This window comes from Marmota flaviventris, chromosome 18 (genome assembly GCF_047511675.1).
Source record: "Marmota flaviventris isolate mMarFla1 chromosome 18, mMarFla1.hap1, whole genome shotgun sequence".
NCBI lineage: Eukaryota > Metazoa > Chordata > Mammalia > Rodentia > Sciuridae > Marmota > Marmota flaviventris.
In genome coordinates this window covers 45705994-45719673 of record NC_092515.1, presented here as the reverse complement: position 1 = coordinate 45719673, position 13680 = coordinate 45705994, and the positions used below count along the sequence as shown (strand labels likewise).

The 13680-nt window shown below is 48.2% G+C and overlaps 1 protein-coding gene across 2 annotated transcripts; it reads right to left on the bottom strand.

Annotated features, from left to right (window-relative positions):
• Positions 1-1654: 1654 nt before the first annotated feature.
• LOC114106777 (cocaine esterase-like) lies at positions 1655-13659 on the bottom strand. 2 transcript variants are annotated; one of them, XM_027953909.2, is made up of 12 exons: positions 13584-13659; positions 7632-7836; positions 6566-6707; positions 5798-5931; positions 5459-5717; positions 4950-5048; positions 4509-4676; positions 4358-4411; positions 3779-3923; positions 3224-3361; positions 2292-2364; positions 1655-1841 (listed from the first exon to the last, which is right to left on the bottom strand). In XM_027953909.2, exons 1-12 carry the CDS (start codon positions 13657-13659, stop codon positions 1655-1657), a joined length of 1680 nt encoding a protein of 559 aa, XP_027809710.2. The 2 variants fall into 2 exon arrangements, with proteins under 2 accessions (XP_027809710.2, XP_027809709.2); XM_027953908.2 differs by having other exon boundaries at positions 4358-4438; positions 4536-4676.
• Positions 13660-13680: the final 21 nt, after the last annotated feature.

Here is a 13680-nt window from a genome sequence, read left to right as displayed (position 1 = left end):
GTGAGGGACACAGCCTTTCCATGACAGAGAGAAAATGCTTTGGAGGAACAAAAAGGCATATTGAACTTCATCTGGCACTTTTGATTACTGAGATAAAAGATGAGAGGGTTTCTGTTGGAGGGGCCAAAAAAGTTTAGGGACATCAGTGAGGTGAGAGGGAAAGTCAATCATGTGGATGCCATAGTCAGTGGGGGATGGTCAGGAGGCTGCAGATGAAATTCTGAAAGATTCTGGATGGACAGGCCCTCAGGGAGCCAGTGACAAGAATCTCTTCTGCTACCTGTCTGGACCTCCTGGCATGTCAAGGCCTCTTCCAGGATATACCCCACAGGGAAACATCTTCACAGCTGTGTTGTGATTGTGTCAGTGTGGGGTTCACAGTGTCTGCAGATCCACAGAGAATAAGAGGCAACTTCAGGACCCCACCTGGCTCTCCAGGATGCACCCAGCTGGCCCAGGCTCCAGAAGTCAATGGAAAAGCCCAGTCCTGCTTCTCATAAGTATGGGGCCTGTCACCTCCTTGGGACAGAAATAGATGGGTGTGTGTGTAGATTTAAATGTTAATGATGAATGACATTTAATCTCTAGGGACAATAGAGGGGCCCACTTCAGTGGCTAAGATGTATGCCTTGAAAGTTTGTGTGCTGCAATTTATATGCTGAAAAAACAATCTCCAATATGATAAATCATTAGTATTGTGATAAATTGGGCTTACTAACTGTATAAAAGAGGCCAAGAGAGATTATTCGCCACTTCTGCTAAGTGAGGATACAGTTAGAAGGTGCCATCTAAAAACCAGAGCAAGACATCCCCAGATAACAAATCTGCTAACACCTGGATTTGAACTTGACAGCTTCCAACACAGAGAGCAATAAATTTCCACTGTTTATGAGCTACTCAGTTTATTGTGTTTATTTGTTTATATTTTGGTAGTGGTACAGTGATCAAACCCAAGACCTTGACATGTTAGGCAAACACTCTACCACTGAGTTACATCCATGGCCCTTTTTATTTTGTTTTGAGCTCGGGTCTCCCCAGGTTTCCCAGTCTGGACTTGATAATTCTCCTCCTCAGCCTTCTGAGTAGCTTGGACTATGGGTTTGTGCTACTGTGTCTGGCTAGATTATTGTATATTTGTAACAGCAGCCTGATGGACTAAGACACTGGAGCTTCTGATATATAGGTTTTCTCTTAGGCTTTCTGAGATATGAGAACATGGGGGACTTGCTGAGAGGTGGGCAAGGGTTTCTGAAACCTAGGTCAGCACCACTTCGTAAAACATCTCTCTCAAAGTGGGAGGGTATGGAAACTTGCAGGAGAGGACAGAGAGGGTACAAAGAAAGAGAGGGGAGTAGGGAGGAAGGAACTCAAGCTCAGTGGGGGTGGAGGAAGGTGGGCATCCACTGGGCTTACCCGTCCACAGCTTCCTGGGGGGATTTACTGAGTGTGTCTAACAAGAGAGGACTCATGGCAGCCTGGGCAATGAACATCATGAGGTGAATTCCTCGTTAGTGTTGGCTGAATGGATGAATGAAGAGTGGATGAATGGCTACATGAATGAGGGGGTCAGCCCTGGCTCCTGGGTGGGCATGTATGGGCACTAAAGGCAGATCCCATTTGCACATAGCCCTTCCCTCCCTCCCTGAACAGGGAGCTAGAGCTCTGTGTGCTTCACCTTATCTCCCTGTAGCTCCTGGATCTTCTGAGGCAGGGTCTTGGTCCAGAACTGTAGCCTGTGGGCCTTCAGGGCCTTGCCCACAGCAGGCTGGATGTCCAGCTGCAGGTACTGCTGGTCCTGGTCGAACAGTGGCCAGTGGGGTAGGCCCTCTCCGTTGGGGTTCCTGTGCACATGCCCTCCCAGCAGGGAAGGGTGAGGGTCAGTCTGAGCTCTGTTGATCTCAGACCTGACCTCCCATCCCTGTTTAGGACTGGCCAGGCATCCAGGCAGGCCAGGGCTTTGAGAATGGGTAAAGTTTTCCTGATGTAGGAAAGTAATGGTCTCTCACTAGTGTTGTTCTCCACAGGGCAGGGCAACCTGGTCTGTTTGGCCGTTCCTTGTGAGAGGCTGGCTCTTATGGTAACCCAGCACTATGGCTCCTCTCCCGGTCACCATGAGAAGAGAACAGTGACCTGCACCCACAAAGCAACCTCTTTCAGAGCAGGCCTTCATGTTGGAGAGGGAGCTAGGATGTGCTTAAGGCCACATGTGTGTTAATGAGGTCACCTCAGACAAGGGGAACAGTGGAGGACCCGTGCCTCACTGGGAGGCTGAGGTGTGCAGGTGTCCTCACCCATTTCGAGCAAAGTTGGCCCAGTACTTCATCATCCTTCTGCTCAGCAACTCCTCCTCCTCAGTGAGCTCAACTGTGGGAGGAGGAAGGCAAGGGTCCAGGTCCTGGCCAACCCTGTCCACTCCTGTGCCACATTTACAACCCCAGCCATAGCCTGGATTGATCCAAGGCCTGGATCCCTTCCATTATAGTTGGATCTGAAGTGTCCCCCAAGGCTCATCTGTTGAAGGCTTGACCCCCAGCTGGTTGCACTGTTGGGAGGTGCTGTAAAAGCTATGGATGTGACCTAGTTGAAGAGGTGGGTCACTGGGGGCATGCCTCTAAAGGTATATTTTGTTCCTGGTGCCTGTATGTATTTCATTCTTTCTCCTCCTGACTGTCATGATGTGGGCAGCTCTGTTCTACTACTAACTCCCTGACATGATGTCCTGTCTCTCCACAGACCCAGAATCAATGGAATCAAGTGACCATGAACTGAAACCATTGAAATTGTGAGCCAAAATAAAATCTTTCTCCTTTAAGTTGAGTATCTCAGGTATTTCATCATAGAAGGCTTGACTAATACATCTTCCCTACCCCAATAGCCCTGGGGGATAGCCCCTCCCCTTGTCCAACTTGCCCTTACTCATTTCAGCCTCTAGCTGACTTGATCCTGGGCCATCTGGATCCAGAGGGTCCCTTTTTCCTTCTAAAACTGTGAGGTCATCTAAGAAACAAATATGCCATTTAAGTACCTTCCTCTGTACCCACTATGGACACCATGGTTGGGGTGGGGCAGGTTGAGGGAGCACAGGCTGGAGTGGTGGGGCTCAGATTCTAATTTAGGGACATCTTTTGAGCTGTGAGATGGTGAACACCTGATCCTCTTTCTGAGCCTTAGTTTCCTTGTGTGGACCCCACTGGTACACATTTCCTGGAGAACAAAGACTCACCTTGCTTGCCCCAGAAAAAGGATCTGAAGATAAAGAGAATCTCATCACCATGGTCGGCCTTCACATGGGGTGGCTTGATGTCCTTAAAAAAGTTAGGCCGATGCTGGAACTCGTAGAAGTAGACAGGGGCATGGGAACCTGGGGAATGGGGGTGGTCAGGAGGTGATAAGGTGATCCCTTACCTGGAACTCCCTTCTGAGTCACCCTTGATGACAAAATACATAGGTCCAAAGCTGACTTTAACCTGGACAGTGAAATGGGGAATCCCAAGGTGGAGTTGAAGCCATCAAAGGGCCTTCAATAAGTCATGGCCTTGGACTTTCTAGCTGTGTGATTTTGAGCAAGTCACTAACTCAGGTTCCTTGCCTATAAAATAGGGGTGTTTTCTGTCACACTATCCCTCAGGATTTACTGAGATGAGGGCTATCAAGTGCTTGGCATCAGGGGCCTGATAAAGACTAGTTCAGGACCTAGACATCACAATCTTCCTGTTCCCCAGACACCAGAGCTCTGAGCTGCCCTAGGCCATCAGGAGTCAGGTAAAGATATACTCACTCTGAAAATGTGCTACTTGGAGTGCAGGGATCACAAATATTAAGTCCTCCATCATTTCCTGGAACTGGCCTTGAAGAGTATCTGGGTCTTCATTGTCCCCCATATACTCCTCCATCAACAGGTCACCAAATTCAGCAGGCAACATCTAGCCCAGAGGGATCGGGGAGAGTCCTGTTAGGCAGGCACTGAGGAAGGGACACAGCAGCTTAAGGGTGGAGAGATTGGATCTGGGATGGGTCAGGGCATAAGGCAAACCTGTCAAGCTGTTGGGTTATCCCACTCACAAATGCACCCAGAGATCAACCTTTGTTGCCGGAAGTTGCCTCATGGGAAGGATATCTGGGGGTATCCTCTCAATATTTTTGGTACTGGTGATTGAATGCTTTACCACTGAACTACATCCCCAGCCTTTCTTATTTTTTTATTTTGAGGTAGGGTCTTGCCAAGTTGCTGAAGGCTGGCCTTGAACTTGGAGTCCTCCTGCTTCAGTTTCCTGAGTCACTGGGATTACAGGGATACTACACTTTGATCAGCACTCTCCATTTTTTTTTTTTTTTTGCAGGACCCTGGGAGTCTCACCATCTGTGCTGCTCTTCTCTGCAGAGCAGCCTGCACAGTCCTTCTGTCTATTTTCTTCTGGGGGTGAGCGGTGCCCATGCTCTGGGTGGAAAGGGGAGGGTGTGCATTATAGTTCAGATTGACTTAGAACTTTAGGATGTGTTCCCCAAACACCTAGAAACTTGGAGCTAGGTCTCACCGAGGGAATGACCCAGCCATATTCATCATTGTTGACCCCAATGATGCTGGGGACAGGTTGAAAATCAGCAGAAGTCAGAAGCTCCTGGGGGTGCCTGGGCAGGAAGGCCCCATCTACCATACCGGGAATGATCTTGAAGGCCTGAAGGGGGCATTCAAAGTCATGAAGCACAGTCAGGACCTAGAAAACTTCTGATGTCTTCTAAGTGCTTTTCGCTCCTGTCTGGCCAGGATACTCATAACTGCCCCCAGAAATCCTATTCCTGGTTTACTACATCCAGGCCTCATTTCCAGAATACCTGGAAATAACTGTTGGGTGAAGTAACTGTTCCAGGGAGTTGGAAAGGCACCCAAATCATTATGCCCCATAGCTATCATCCCTTCTTCTTCCACACCCATGCTCATTTAGCCTGACCTTGGTAATAGCCAGCATTTCCTCTTCACTCTTGCCTCGAAGGCAGCTTACCAGGGCCTCTGACTCTACCTGCCCACAGTCAGACAGGTTGGCCACCATCTGTAAAGGCACCAAAAAAGGGCTGGATCATCCCTTCAGGCAAGGAGTGGGAATGTTGCCCAAGGTCTCAGCTGGGTGCAGGCACCACCAATATTTCAAAGGGTAGGGAGAGTGGATTGGTGCAGGTGTGAAATTATTCTACCCTCCCTGAACCTCAGGTGTCAGCCAGAGGAGCCATCACACCTGCTCACATGGTTCAGGGTTCAGCTTTACAGATCATAGAACGTATTCAACCACTGTGAGGTAGAGGTCTGTGGATTCTGACCCTTGAACCCCTTGCAAACCCTGGATAGGTAGCACTTTCCAAGGTTCCTCAACTGTTGTTGTCTTCAGTGAAGAAAGAGGAGCAGTGGCTCTGAAGGTGAGGGATGAGGCAGTGGGTCTGGGCTTTGGTGGTTGAGGGCACTCACTGTGGAAACTGCTTCAGATGAGCTGGCAATGAGGCTGGGCAGCAGGGCCACCCCACTCTCCATGATGGCACCATTAAAGAGTCCTTGGGACATTGGAGACACCACATGTGAGGACACACTAGTGCCACCTGCAGACTCGCCAAAAATGGTGACCTTATCAGGGTTGCCTCCAAAGTGGGCAATGTTCTGCTGGACCCAATGTAGGGCAGCCACTTGGTCCAGGTAACCCCAGTTGCCAGTGGCATGCTGGTCTCCAGTGCTGAGAAATGCAAAGATGATGATCACTGGATGGTCCTCTATCTACTCAGCCTCCATTGACCAATCCAGACCCAAGCTCACCTGAAGAAGCCCAGAACACCTAGGCGGTACTGGATAATGACCACCACCACATCCTCAGTGGCTGCCAGAATAGAACCATCGTACAGGGATGCCATGCCTATAACTAGTGCACCACCATGGATCCATACCATCACCTTGGAAATCAAGAGATATACCACATGACTCCCACCCAGCTCAAACCCCTCCTGGGCTGCCTTATAGATTAAACACTGCTTTGACTTGTGCAGCTACCCACACAGACAAAACTCTAGCAGACCTCATGACCTGGGCCATGGGCCAGTGACTCAAGTTTAATCAGGAAGACCGAGTCTCCCATTGGTACATGGTACATCCCATTTACCAAAGCCTGGATCTATTACATCCTGAATCTTCTGCAAATTGGAAAGAAAAGGGATGTCTACTTAGAATTTCCAAGAAACATTAATCAAAATTATTCTCCACAAGAGCTCAAAGACAATCCATTGCTGTCATTTTTTTGTGTGACCTTAGTGTAGTCCTTGTACTAAGGGGGTATCCTGGGAACAACTTGGTTGAATGAGAATGGTGTCCATTCAGTGGCCATGGTCTCTGACCTCTGGGAGTAGCCAGGGCCCTTTGAACACAAGCTTAAGTCAAGGCCCACTGGCATAAGAGGCCTTCTTGGATCTGACAGTAAGAGGTTTCTCCTCATTGTTCATACTGCAGTAGGACCCAAGCTGATCTTGTTCCTTCTAACCTTGTAGAACAAATGTACTCCCACTCCCCTGTCAATCACATCCTGACACTCACAGGAAGGTTAGAGCCCTCATGGGCATGAGCAGGCATGTAGATGTTGAGATACAGACAGTCTTCTGACATGGGGATGGAAGGCAGGGTCAGATTCAACAGCTTCAGGGACTGTGTGTTCATTGCTTTGGCATCCTGCAGACACCTGGTGATCAACCACGGTAGACAGTCAACCCAGCATGTGAACAGTGGTCAAAAGCAGACTTGGGTTCAGGTTTCTTCCAAGAAACCCCCTCAGGGTCCCTGTTACACCTGATGTCCTGTTCATACTTGATTTTTTCTCTAAAGCCCCTTCCCATTGAGTTCAAGGCCTCTGGCTCGGGGTAAGCCGGGATGGAGTCCAGACCTCCAGGGAGGCTTCAAGGTTGTTAAGCACTTGAGTCCAACTCCTGAGGCTGGGCAATCATGACTCTAGGGGACTGTCTGGGAAACACTGGCTACCTGTGTTAACATTCACCACTTATCCCTGTCCCCATTCAGGTCTGGAACAGTATAGATGTCCCCAAATGGGTGGTGCCAGAATGGATGGAGTTTAGTTTCCCATAGAACATAGTAGGACAACCCACAGACCAAGTCTAGACTCTCAGGGAACTACAGAGTCTTCAGGTGTAAGCACATGCATCTATTACTTGGCCACTGGCACCTGGCCCTGTGGGTTGGCATAGAGAATGCAGGGGGCAGATCCCAAAGGAGCCACTGCTGCTTCCCTCTTCAGGATTCTAGAGTATGTACTGCTGGAGTCAGGGTATTTTATAGGTTCTTAGAGCCAATCTGACCCTCTCCCAGACACATGTACGTACCCTGGTTGCAGAGAACATCTGGCATAACATGAGCTGGGACAAATTATCTCCGCAACTAATGTTCTCTGGGTGCCAAGGCCAAAGAGAGGAGCCTAGGGAAGTTAGCAACTTCAACCCTCTGAGCCTTAGCACTCTCACTGGAAGAATGCATGTGAGAATCATCCCAATGCAGAGGAAAATTGCCTGGGCAGTGTAGATGAAGGAGCCCAGGGCTAGGAGTACCCACCCCCACCCAGCCCTGAGGTTTCCCAGACCCCTGGAGAACTTACATGGCTGGGTGGGAGGTTCCATCCCTCACACCACTCCAAGGTTCAGGGGGCTCAGGGGCTCCAAAGCGCAGTGGTCCTAGAGGTGGCTTGGCAAAGGGAATTCCCAGGAAGGTGTGGACCCCCGCATTGAAGCCCTTCACATGGACGAGGCTGCCTCGCACCTGCCCGGTGTGGATGGTCCGGATGGGGCTGACTGAGTCCTGGCCTGTGGGCAGAGAGATGCACTTTAGACTTTGGTCTGCTTAATTAGCTGCTGGCCTATAGTACTGTGACCTGGTTGGCCCTCCTTAGCTCCATCTTGTGGAGGGACTCTGATCTGCAAACAATGGCTTCACAAACCTTCTACCTGTCCCACTGTGACCCTCCACAATTGCCTCCTGATTCTATTCTGATGACATGGCCAGAATTAGTTTATCCATAGACACAGAGATCAGACTGAGGGTATGTAGGGTAGGATTAGGTTCACATTGAGGGAAAGAGGTGAACTCTGAGTGTAAACTAAAAACCACTTATGTGTGTCATTGAATGGATAGAATGTATGGTGCAGTAATTATTTTTCAAAGTTGGTATTAAAATCTACCTCTTTGCAAATTATAAAACTTATTACCATTCTAATAAATTAGAACATTTGAGTAGATATTTAATTATGATGAAAACTTAAACTGTTGTGGAAATACCTTTATCTATTTACCTATCTCTGTGTATATCCATATACATATTTGTATCAATCTTCCGCTCTCTCTCTTTTTTTTTTTTTCAGTAGGAACTCATGAAAAATTTACCCATGATGTGATAGCTGGGGTTGCTTTCAAACAATGGTGCAAAGGACAGAGTGCATTTCAGATAATCTAGGTTGTGCCAATCCTGATAATTGTTGAAAGTGGCTGATGGACACATTGGGTTCATTAACTTTCCTCTCTGGCTCATATGAGGCTTGTCCCTCTGTGCTGTGTAGCTTTTGTGCAACCACATCTTGCTCTGTGCCTTAGGGTGCAGGGAGGTGTTCAGTAAGGCCACTGTCCCCCTGATGTTGTTGCCACCTGAAGTGGCTCCTACCTCTCTTGCAACTTCCCTTCACAGTCTCACCTTTTGCCTCTGCAGAAACTGACAGATCTGAGCCAGGTTCCATTAGAAAAAAACAGCCTCAGGGATCTCCTGCTGCCCTGCCCAGGGTGGATCCTAATGCATCAGTATGTGTCAACTGCTGTGGTTGAGGCTAGGCATGGCAGGCTCCAGAGAGGACAATCTAGTAATGTCTTTCTTGTATGGTTTGGATATGGTTTGTTCACCAGTGATTCATGTGCTGGAAGTTTGGTTCCCAGTGTGGCAGCATTGAGGAAGTGGGACTATAAAGAGGTGGGGTGTAAAAGAAGATGATTGGATCATGATAAGTGTTTTTGGAGTGGGTTAGATATCACAGGAGTGCTTTAGTTCTCTGTAAAATGAAAATGGATTGTTCTAACAGAGCAGCCTGGCCATTCTCCAGTCTCTTGCTTTGCTCCTGCCATATGATCATCTCATAAACTCTCCTGCTATATCATGTCTTTGCCATTTTATGACATAGCTTCAAGGCTCTCTCCAGAGGTAGATCAGGGCCAGGCAAAGTGATGCACTCCAGTAACACCAGAGGCTTGGGAGGTTGAGACCGGAGTTTTGTGCGTTTGAGACCAGGCTCAGTAACTTGGCATGAGCCTGTGTCAAAGTGAAAAGCAAAAAGGGCTAGGGATGTTGCTAGGTGGCAGATCATCCTTGGGTGATGTTGTGTCAACCACAACAACAGACCAAAAACAAAAACAGAGGCAGACCAGAGAGGGCCACCGGATCTTGATTTTCAGTATCTAAAACTGTGTGCAAAATAACTATTTTATTTATAATTACCTTCTGTTGGCTATTTTGTTATAGCAACACAAAGCAGACTGAGACAGAAAATTACTACCAAGAGTGGGATTGTTACTAAAACAATACCTGAAACTGTGGAAGTGGCTTTGGAACTAGTTAACAGCCAGAGGTTGGAGGAGTTTGGAGGAGCAGTCAAGAAAAGTTTTGTGTTGCTGGGTGCAATAGTGCACAGTTGTAATATCAGCAGTTCAGGAGGCTGTGGCAGGAGAATTGCAAGTTCAAAGCCAGCTTCAGAACCAGCAACTTAGTGAAGCCCTAAACAACTTAGTGAGATGCTATATCAAAATAAAAAATAAAAAGGGCTAGGGATATGGCTCAGTGGTTAAGTGCCCCTGGGGTTATACCCCTTGAACAAAAAAGAAGAAGGAGAAGAGGAAAAAGGAGGAAGAGGAGGAAGAGGAGAAAGAGAAGTCTTATACTGCTGTAAATGGAGAATTATCAGTAATCCTGTGAGAGTTCAGTCAACAAAGAGACTAGGAAGGAGCTAGAACCTCATAGAGATTGGTTAAGTGGTCATATTCAGAATGCTGATAGCAATGTGCTTAGTAAATGCAATCCTAAGGAGGATTCAGAAGGAAGTGGGAACCACAAGTCGGAAATTAGAAGAAAGGCTACATTTGATCACTGCAAACACTTGGCTACATTGTATTCATGCATAAAGATGTTATAGAAGGGCAAATATAACATTGATGACCTAGAATATTCAGAGAATAACATTTCTTTTCTTTTTTCTTTTTTTAAAATATTTTTTTTAGTTGTAGACACACACAATACCTTTATTTTATTTATTTTTATGTGGTGCTAAGGATTGAACCTGGGGCCTCACACGTTCCAGGCAAGCACTTTACCACTGAGCTACAACCACAGCCCCTCAGAGAACAACATTTCTAAGCAAAATATTGAAGGAACTATGTGGTTATTTTTGGTCATTTTAAGTGAGATTTGCAATGATAGTTGGCAAAGGAAAGCATACCTTAAAACATTGGAAATTTCATATCTGCTTACCTAAAGAGCAAAATGGGAGATTGGGTAAGAATATAGAGGATGCAAAAGAGATAACTGGGTGGGAAGGAGCCAGGCTTTCTCTGCTTCAAAATCATGGGAGAGAAGGCCTGAGGCTATCACAATCTTCCAGGGTGCCCTTGCATCAAGAGCCCCAAAGACCATGGAAGGAGCCCCAGCATTGTCTCAGGATTCTGCTCCTTGTTTTCTAGCAAAATGCTCTGGATCTGTCCAACCATGGTTCAAGAAAGCCCAGGCATGACTCCTGATGCCGCTCCAAAGGGAGCAAGCAACAGACCTTGGTGATGCCCAAGTGGAGCTATTTTGCAGGTGCAGAGAATCCAAGGGCTCTGCTGTCACAACAGCTTCCCCTGGGTTTCAAAGGAAAGTTCTGGAGGCCCTGCTGTTGGAGTGGAGTCACTGCAAAGATTCTTCACCAGAATGCCTAGTGAGGCCATGAGAGTGGGACCACTGCTCTTGAGACCTCAGAATGTAGAGCCACTGGCAGTGTCAGTGCCAGCCTAGAAAGCCACATGCCATGGCATGCAGCCCAGGAGAGTAGCCATGTGGGCTGCAACCAGCATTACCCCAGGGGTGGGGCTGCCAAGGCCCTGGGGACCAGTACCCTGCCCTGTGTCTAGGAGCTGGACTTGGAGATCTAGTGTCTTCTTTGGTTGTTTTCAGACTTGCTGGGGGTCTGGGAGCCCTTTCTACTTGCTATTCCTCCTTTTTTGCCACCAGACTATCTGCCCTGTGCCTGTTTCAAGGCTGTATCCTGAAACCATGTAACTTGTTGGAAGTCATTTCCCTTGAATTTCAGATGGGACTTGGGACTTTGCACTTTGGAGTCATGCTGGCAAGGTTTCAGCCTTTGAGGACTATAGGCATGGAATGACTGCATTTTGCATTGAAAGAAGGATGTGAACCTTGGAGGGCAGGGGCAGAATGGTATGGTTTGGATATGGTTTGTCCCCCAAAGGTTGCTATCATGGATGACAGAACACCAGTGGGGTGGTACCTTTCAGAAGTAGGACCTAGTGATTGGCTCAGGACTGCCCTGTGGAGGGATTAAAGCTAGTTTTTCACAGTGGATTAGATCTCACAGGAGTGGGTTAATTCCTTTGAGGTGACTGTGAGTTTTTAATAAAAGAACAAGTTTGCCTCTTCCCTGTGTATTGCTTCTGCTCTCATCATGTGATCTCTCTCCCACAAAGTCCTATGATGTCATGCCATTGCCATGTTATGACATACCTGAGAGTCCCTTACCAAGACCTACCAGAGAGGGTCACCTGATCAGAGATTTTCAGGCTCTAAAACTGTGAGCTAAATAAATCTATTTCCTTTATACATCATCCAATGTCAGGTCAATTATATTGTTTTAGCAAACCAAATCTAACTAAGATATGTTCCAAGTCAAAAGGCACACTCCTCACGCACCGCATGTCTGTAATCCCAGCGACTCAGGAGGCTGAGGCCAGCCTCAGCAAATTAGCAAGGCCCTAAGCAACTTAGTGAGATGCTGTATCAAAATACAATGTAAAGGGCTGGGGGACATGACTCAGTGGCAAAGCAACTCTAGGTTTCCTTCAGTACCAAAAAGGGGGCATGGGTGGTACACACCTCTTCCCAGTAACATGTTGCCTACACAGAATTCCTTACTGGGGGAAATTTCTTTTCATGTAATGTACACAGACAGCATCCCAGATGCCTCAGGTTGGTGTTGTAACAGCAATGGACAAAGTCTGCTAAAATGTCCCTGATCAGAGACTTGTTAAGCCAGCAGCACATCATCCTTTCCACTTGATGGTGGAGGAAGCTGCACCATGTAAGAGTGTGAGGTGACGCCTGTGTTAGGAAGGGGAAAGTATGGTGCCCCAGAGGGTGAGTTGTGGTCATGTAGATGGAAACCAGGCATAAGAATAAAATCTCTCTCACTACTTCTCTCTCTCTCTCTCTCTCTCTCTCTCTCTCTCACACACACACACACATACACACACACACACACACACGTAAAGTCCTGGGCATTGTGTGTAAGACCCTGAGGCCTTGATGGTTCCTGTGAAGGAGCCAGGACTGGTGGGGATAGAAGAGGGTGGAACCCAAATCTGTGCTTGTGACTTGTTAATGATTATTTCTGATGGGTGAAGCCAAGACAATATTTATAATGGCAGCCATCAGTGAGATTGGGCAGCTCTCCTTGTCTAGAAAGTCCTAGTGACTTTTGAGAGGAGCCTGGTCAACAGAGGAAAGTGGGAAAGACCCTTTGAGAGTACGCCATGGGGGAGAGGTGAGTGTGGACTCCTCCTGGGCAGAGTGGGGAGGAGTAGCAGGACATAAGAGGGGCCCCACAGTAGAAGGCTTTAATGGAGGGTATCAAGGGCCCAGGACAGCCCAGGCATCCTGCCAAACTTGCCTAACTTCTGATTAGGGCCTGGGTGCTGCCTGTAGGTTCAGAGCCCCTTCACCTTTGCCCTAATGGCCAAGCCATACCCTAGATCAGGTGCATAAGATGAGGGGAATCCAGTGACATCCCAGATCCCCTTTAGGACACAGTGCCTGAGGCCTTCTGTATTTCCCCTAAGACAAGTAACCTTTCTTGGAACCCCTTTGAGAGGGCCAGCTCACCCCTCTGGCCAAAGGCATGACCTAGAGCCAAATGGCAGCAGGTAGGTGTTCCTAAGCGGCTGTTTTTCCCATTGGCAGCTGGAGCTCCAGCACAGCCCAGCACTCAGTGTGTCCTGAATGCCCTGTCCAGAGACAGGGAAGGTGGCTCTGCTCTTCTGGGTTCCTCAGTCTCCCCTCATACCCTACCTTCTCCTTGGTGTTGGTGACATCAGGCTGACTGACCCTGTCTGCACTTCAGGGGAGCCACCCTGGGCATTTGGGGGAGCCCAGGGTGGCTGCACATTTTTCTCTGTCCTGTCCTCTATCATTTCCACCAGCTCCCCCCTCTCTGGTGCCTACCCTCCTGCAGCCTCCGTCTTTTCCTCTACACCATTTGGCTGATGGGAACACAAAGTCTGACATCCCAAACCCCTATGTGAGCCTTACCCTGGCCTTGGAGGAGGAGCAGCAGGACCCCACAGGCCATGATGCCCAGCTGCCCATGAAGTCTGTGCAGCCACATGGTCAGCTCCCAGGGCTGTTT

Coding starts and splice junctions, on each gene's coding strand:
- LOC114106777 (XM_027953909.2), bottom strand. CDS start 13,659: ATGTGGCTGCACAGACTTCATGGGCAGCTGGGCATCATGGCCTGTGGG. Junction 6,708..7,631: donor GGAACCTCCCACCCAGCCAT/GTAAGTTCTCCA, acceptor GTTGATCACCAG/GTGTCTGCAGGATGCCAAAG. Junction 5,718..5,797: donor GGTGTTCTGGGCTTCTTCAG/GTGAGCTTGGGT, acceptor TGCATTTCTCAG/CACTGGAGACCAGCATGCCA.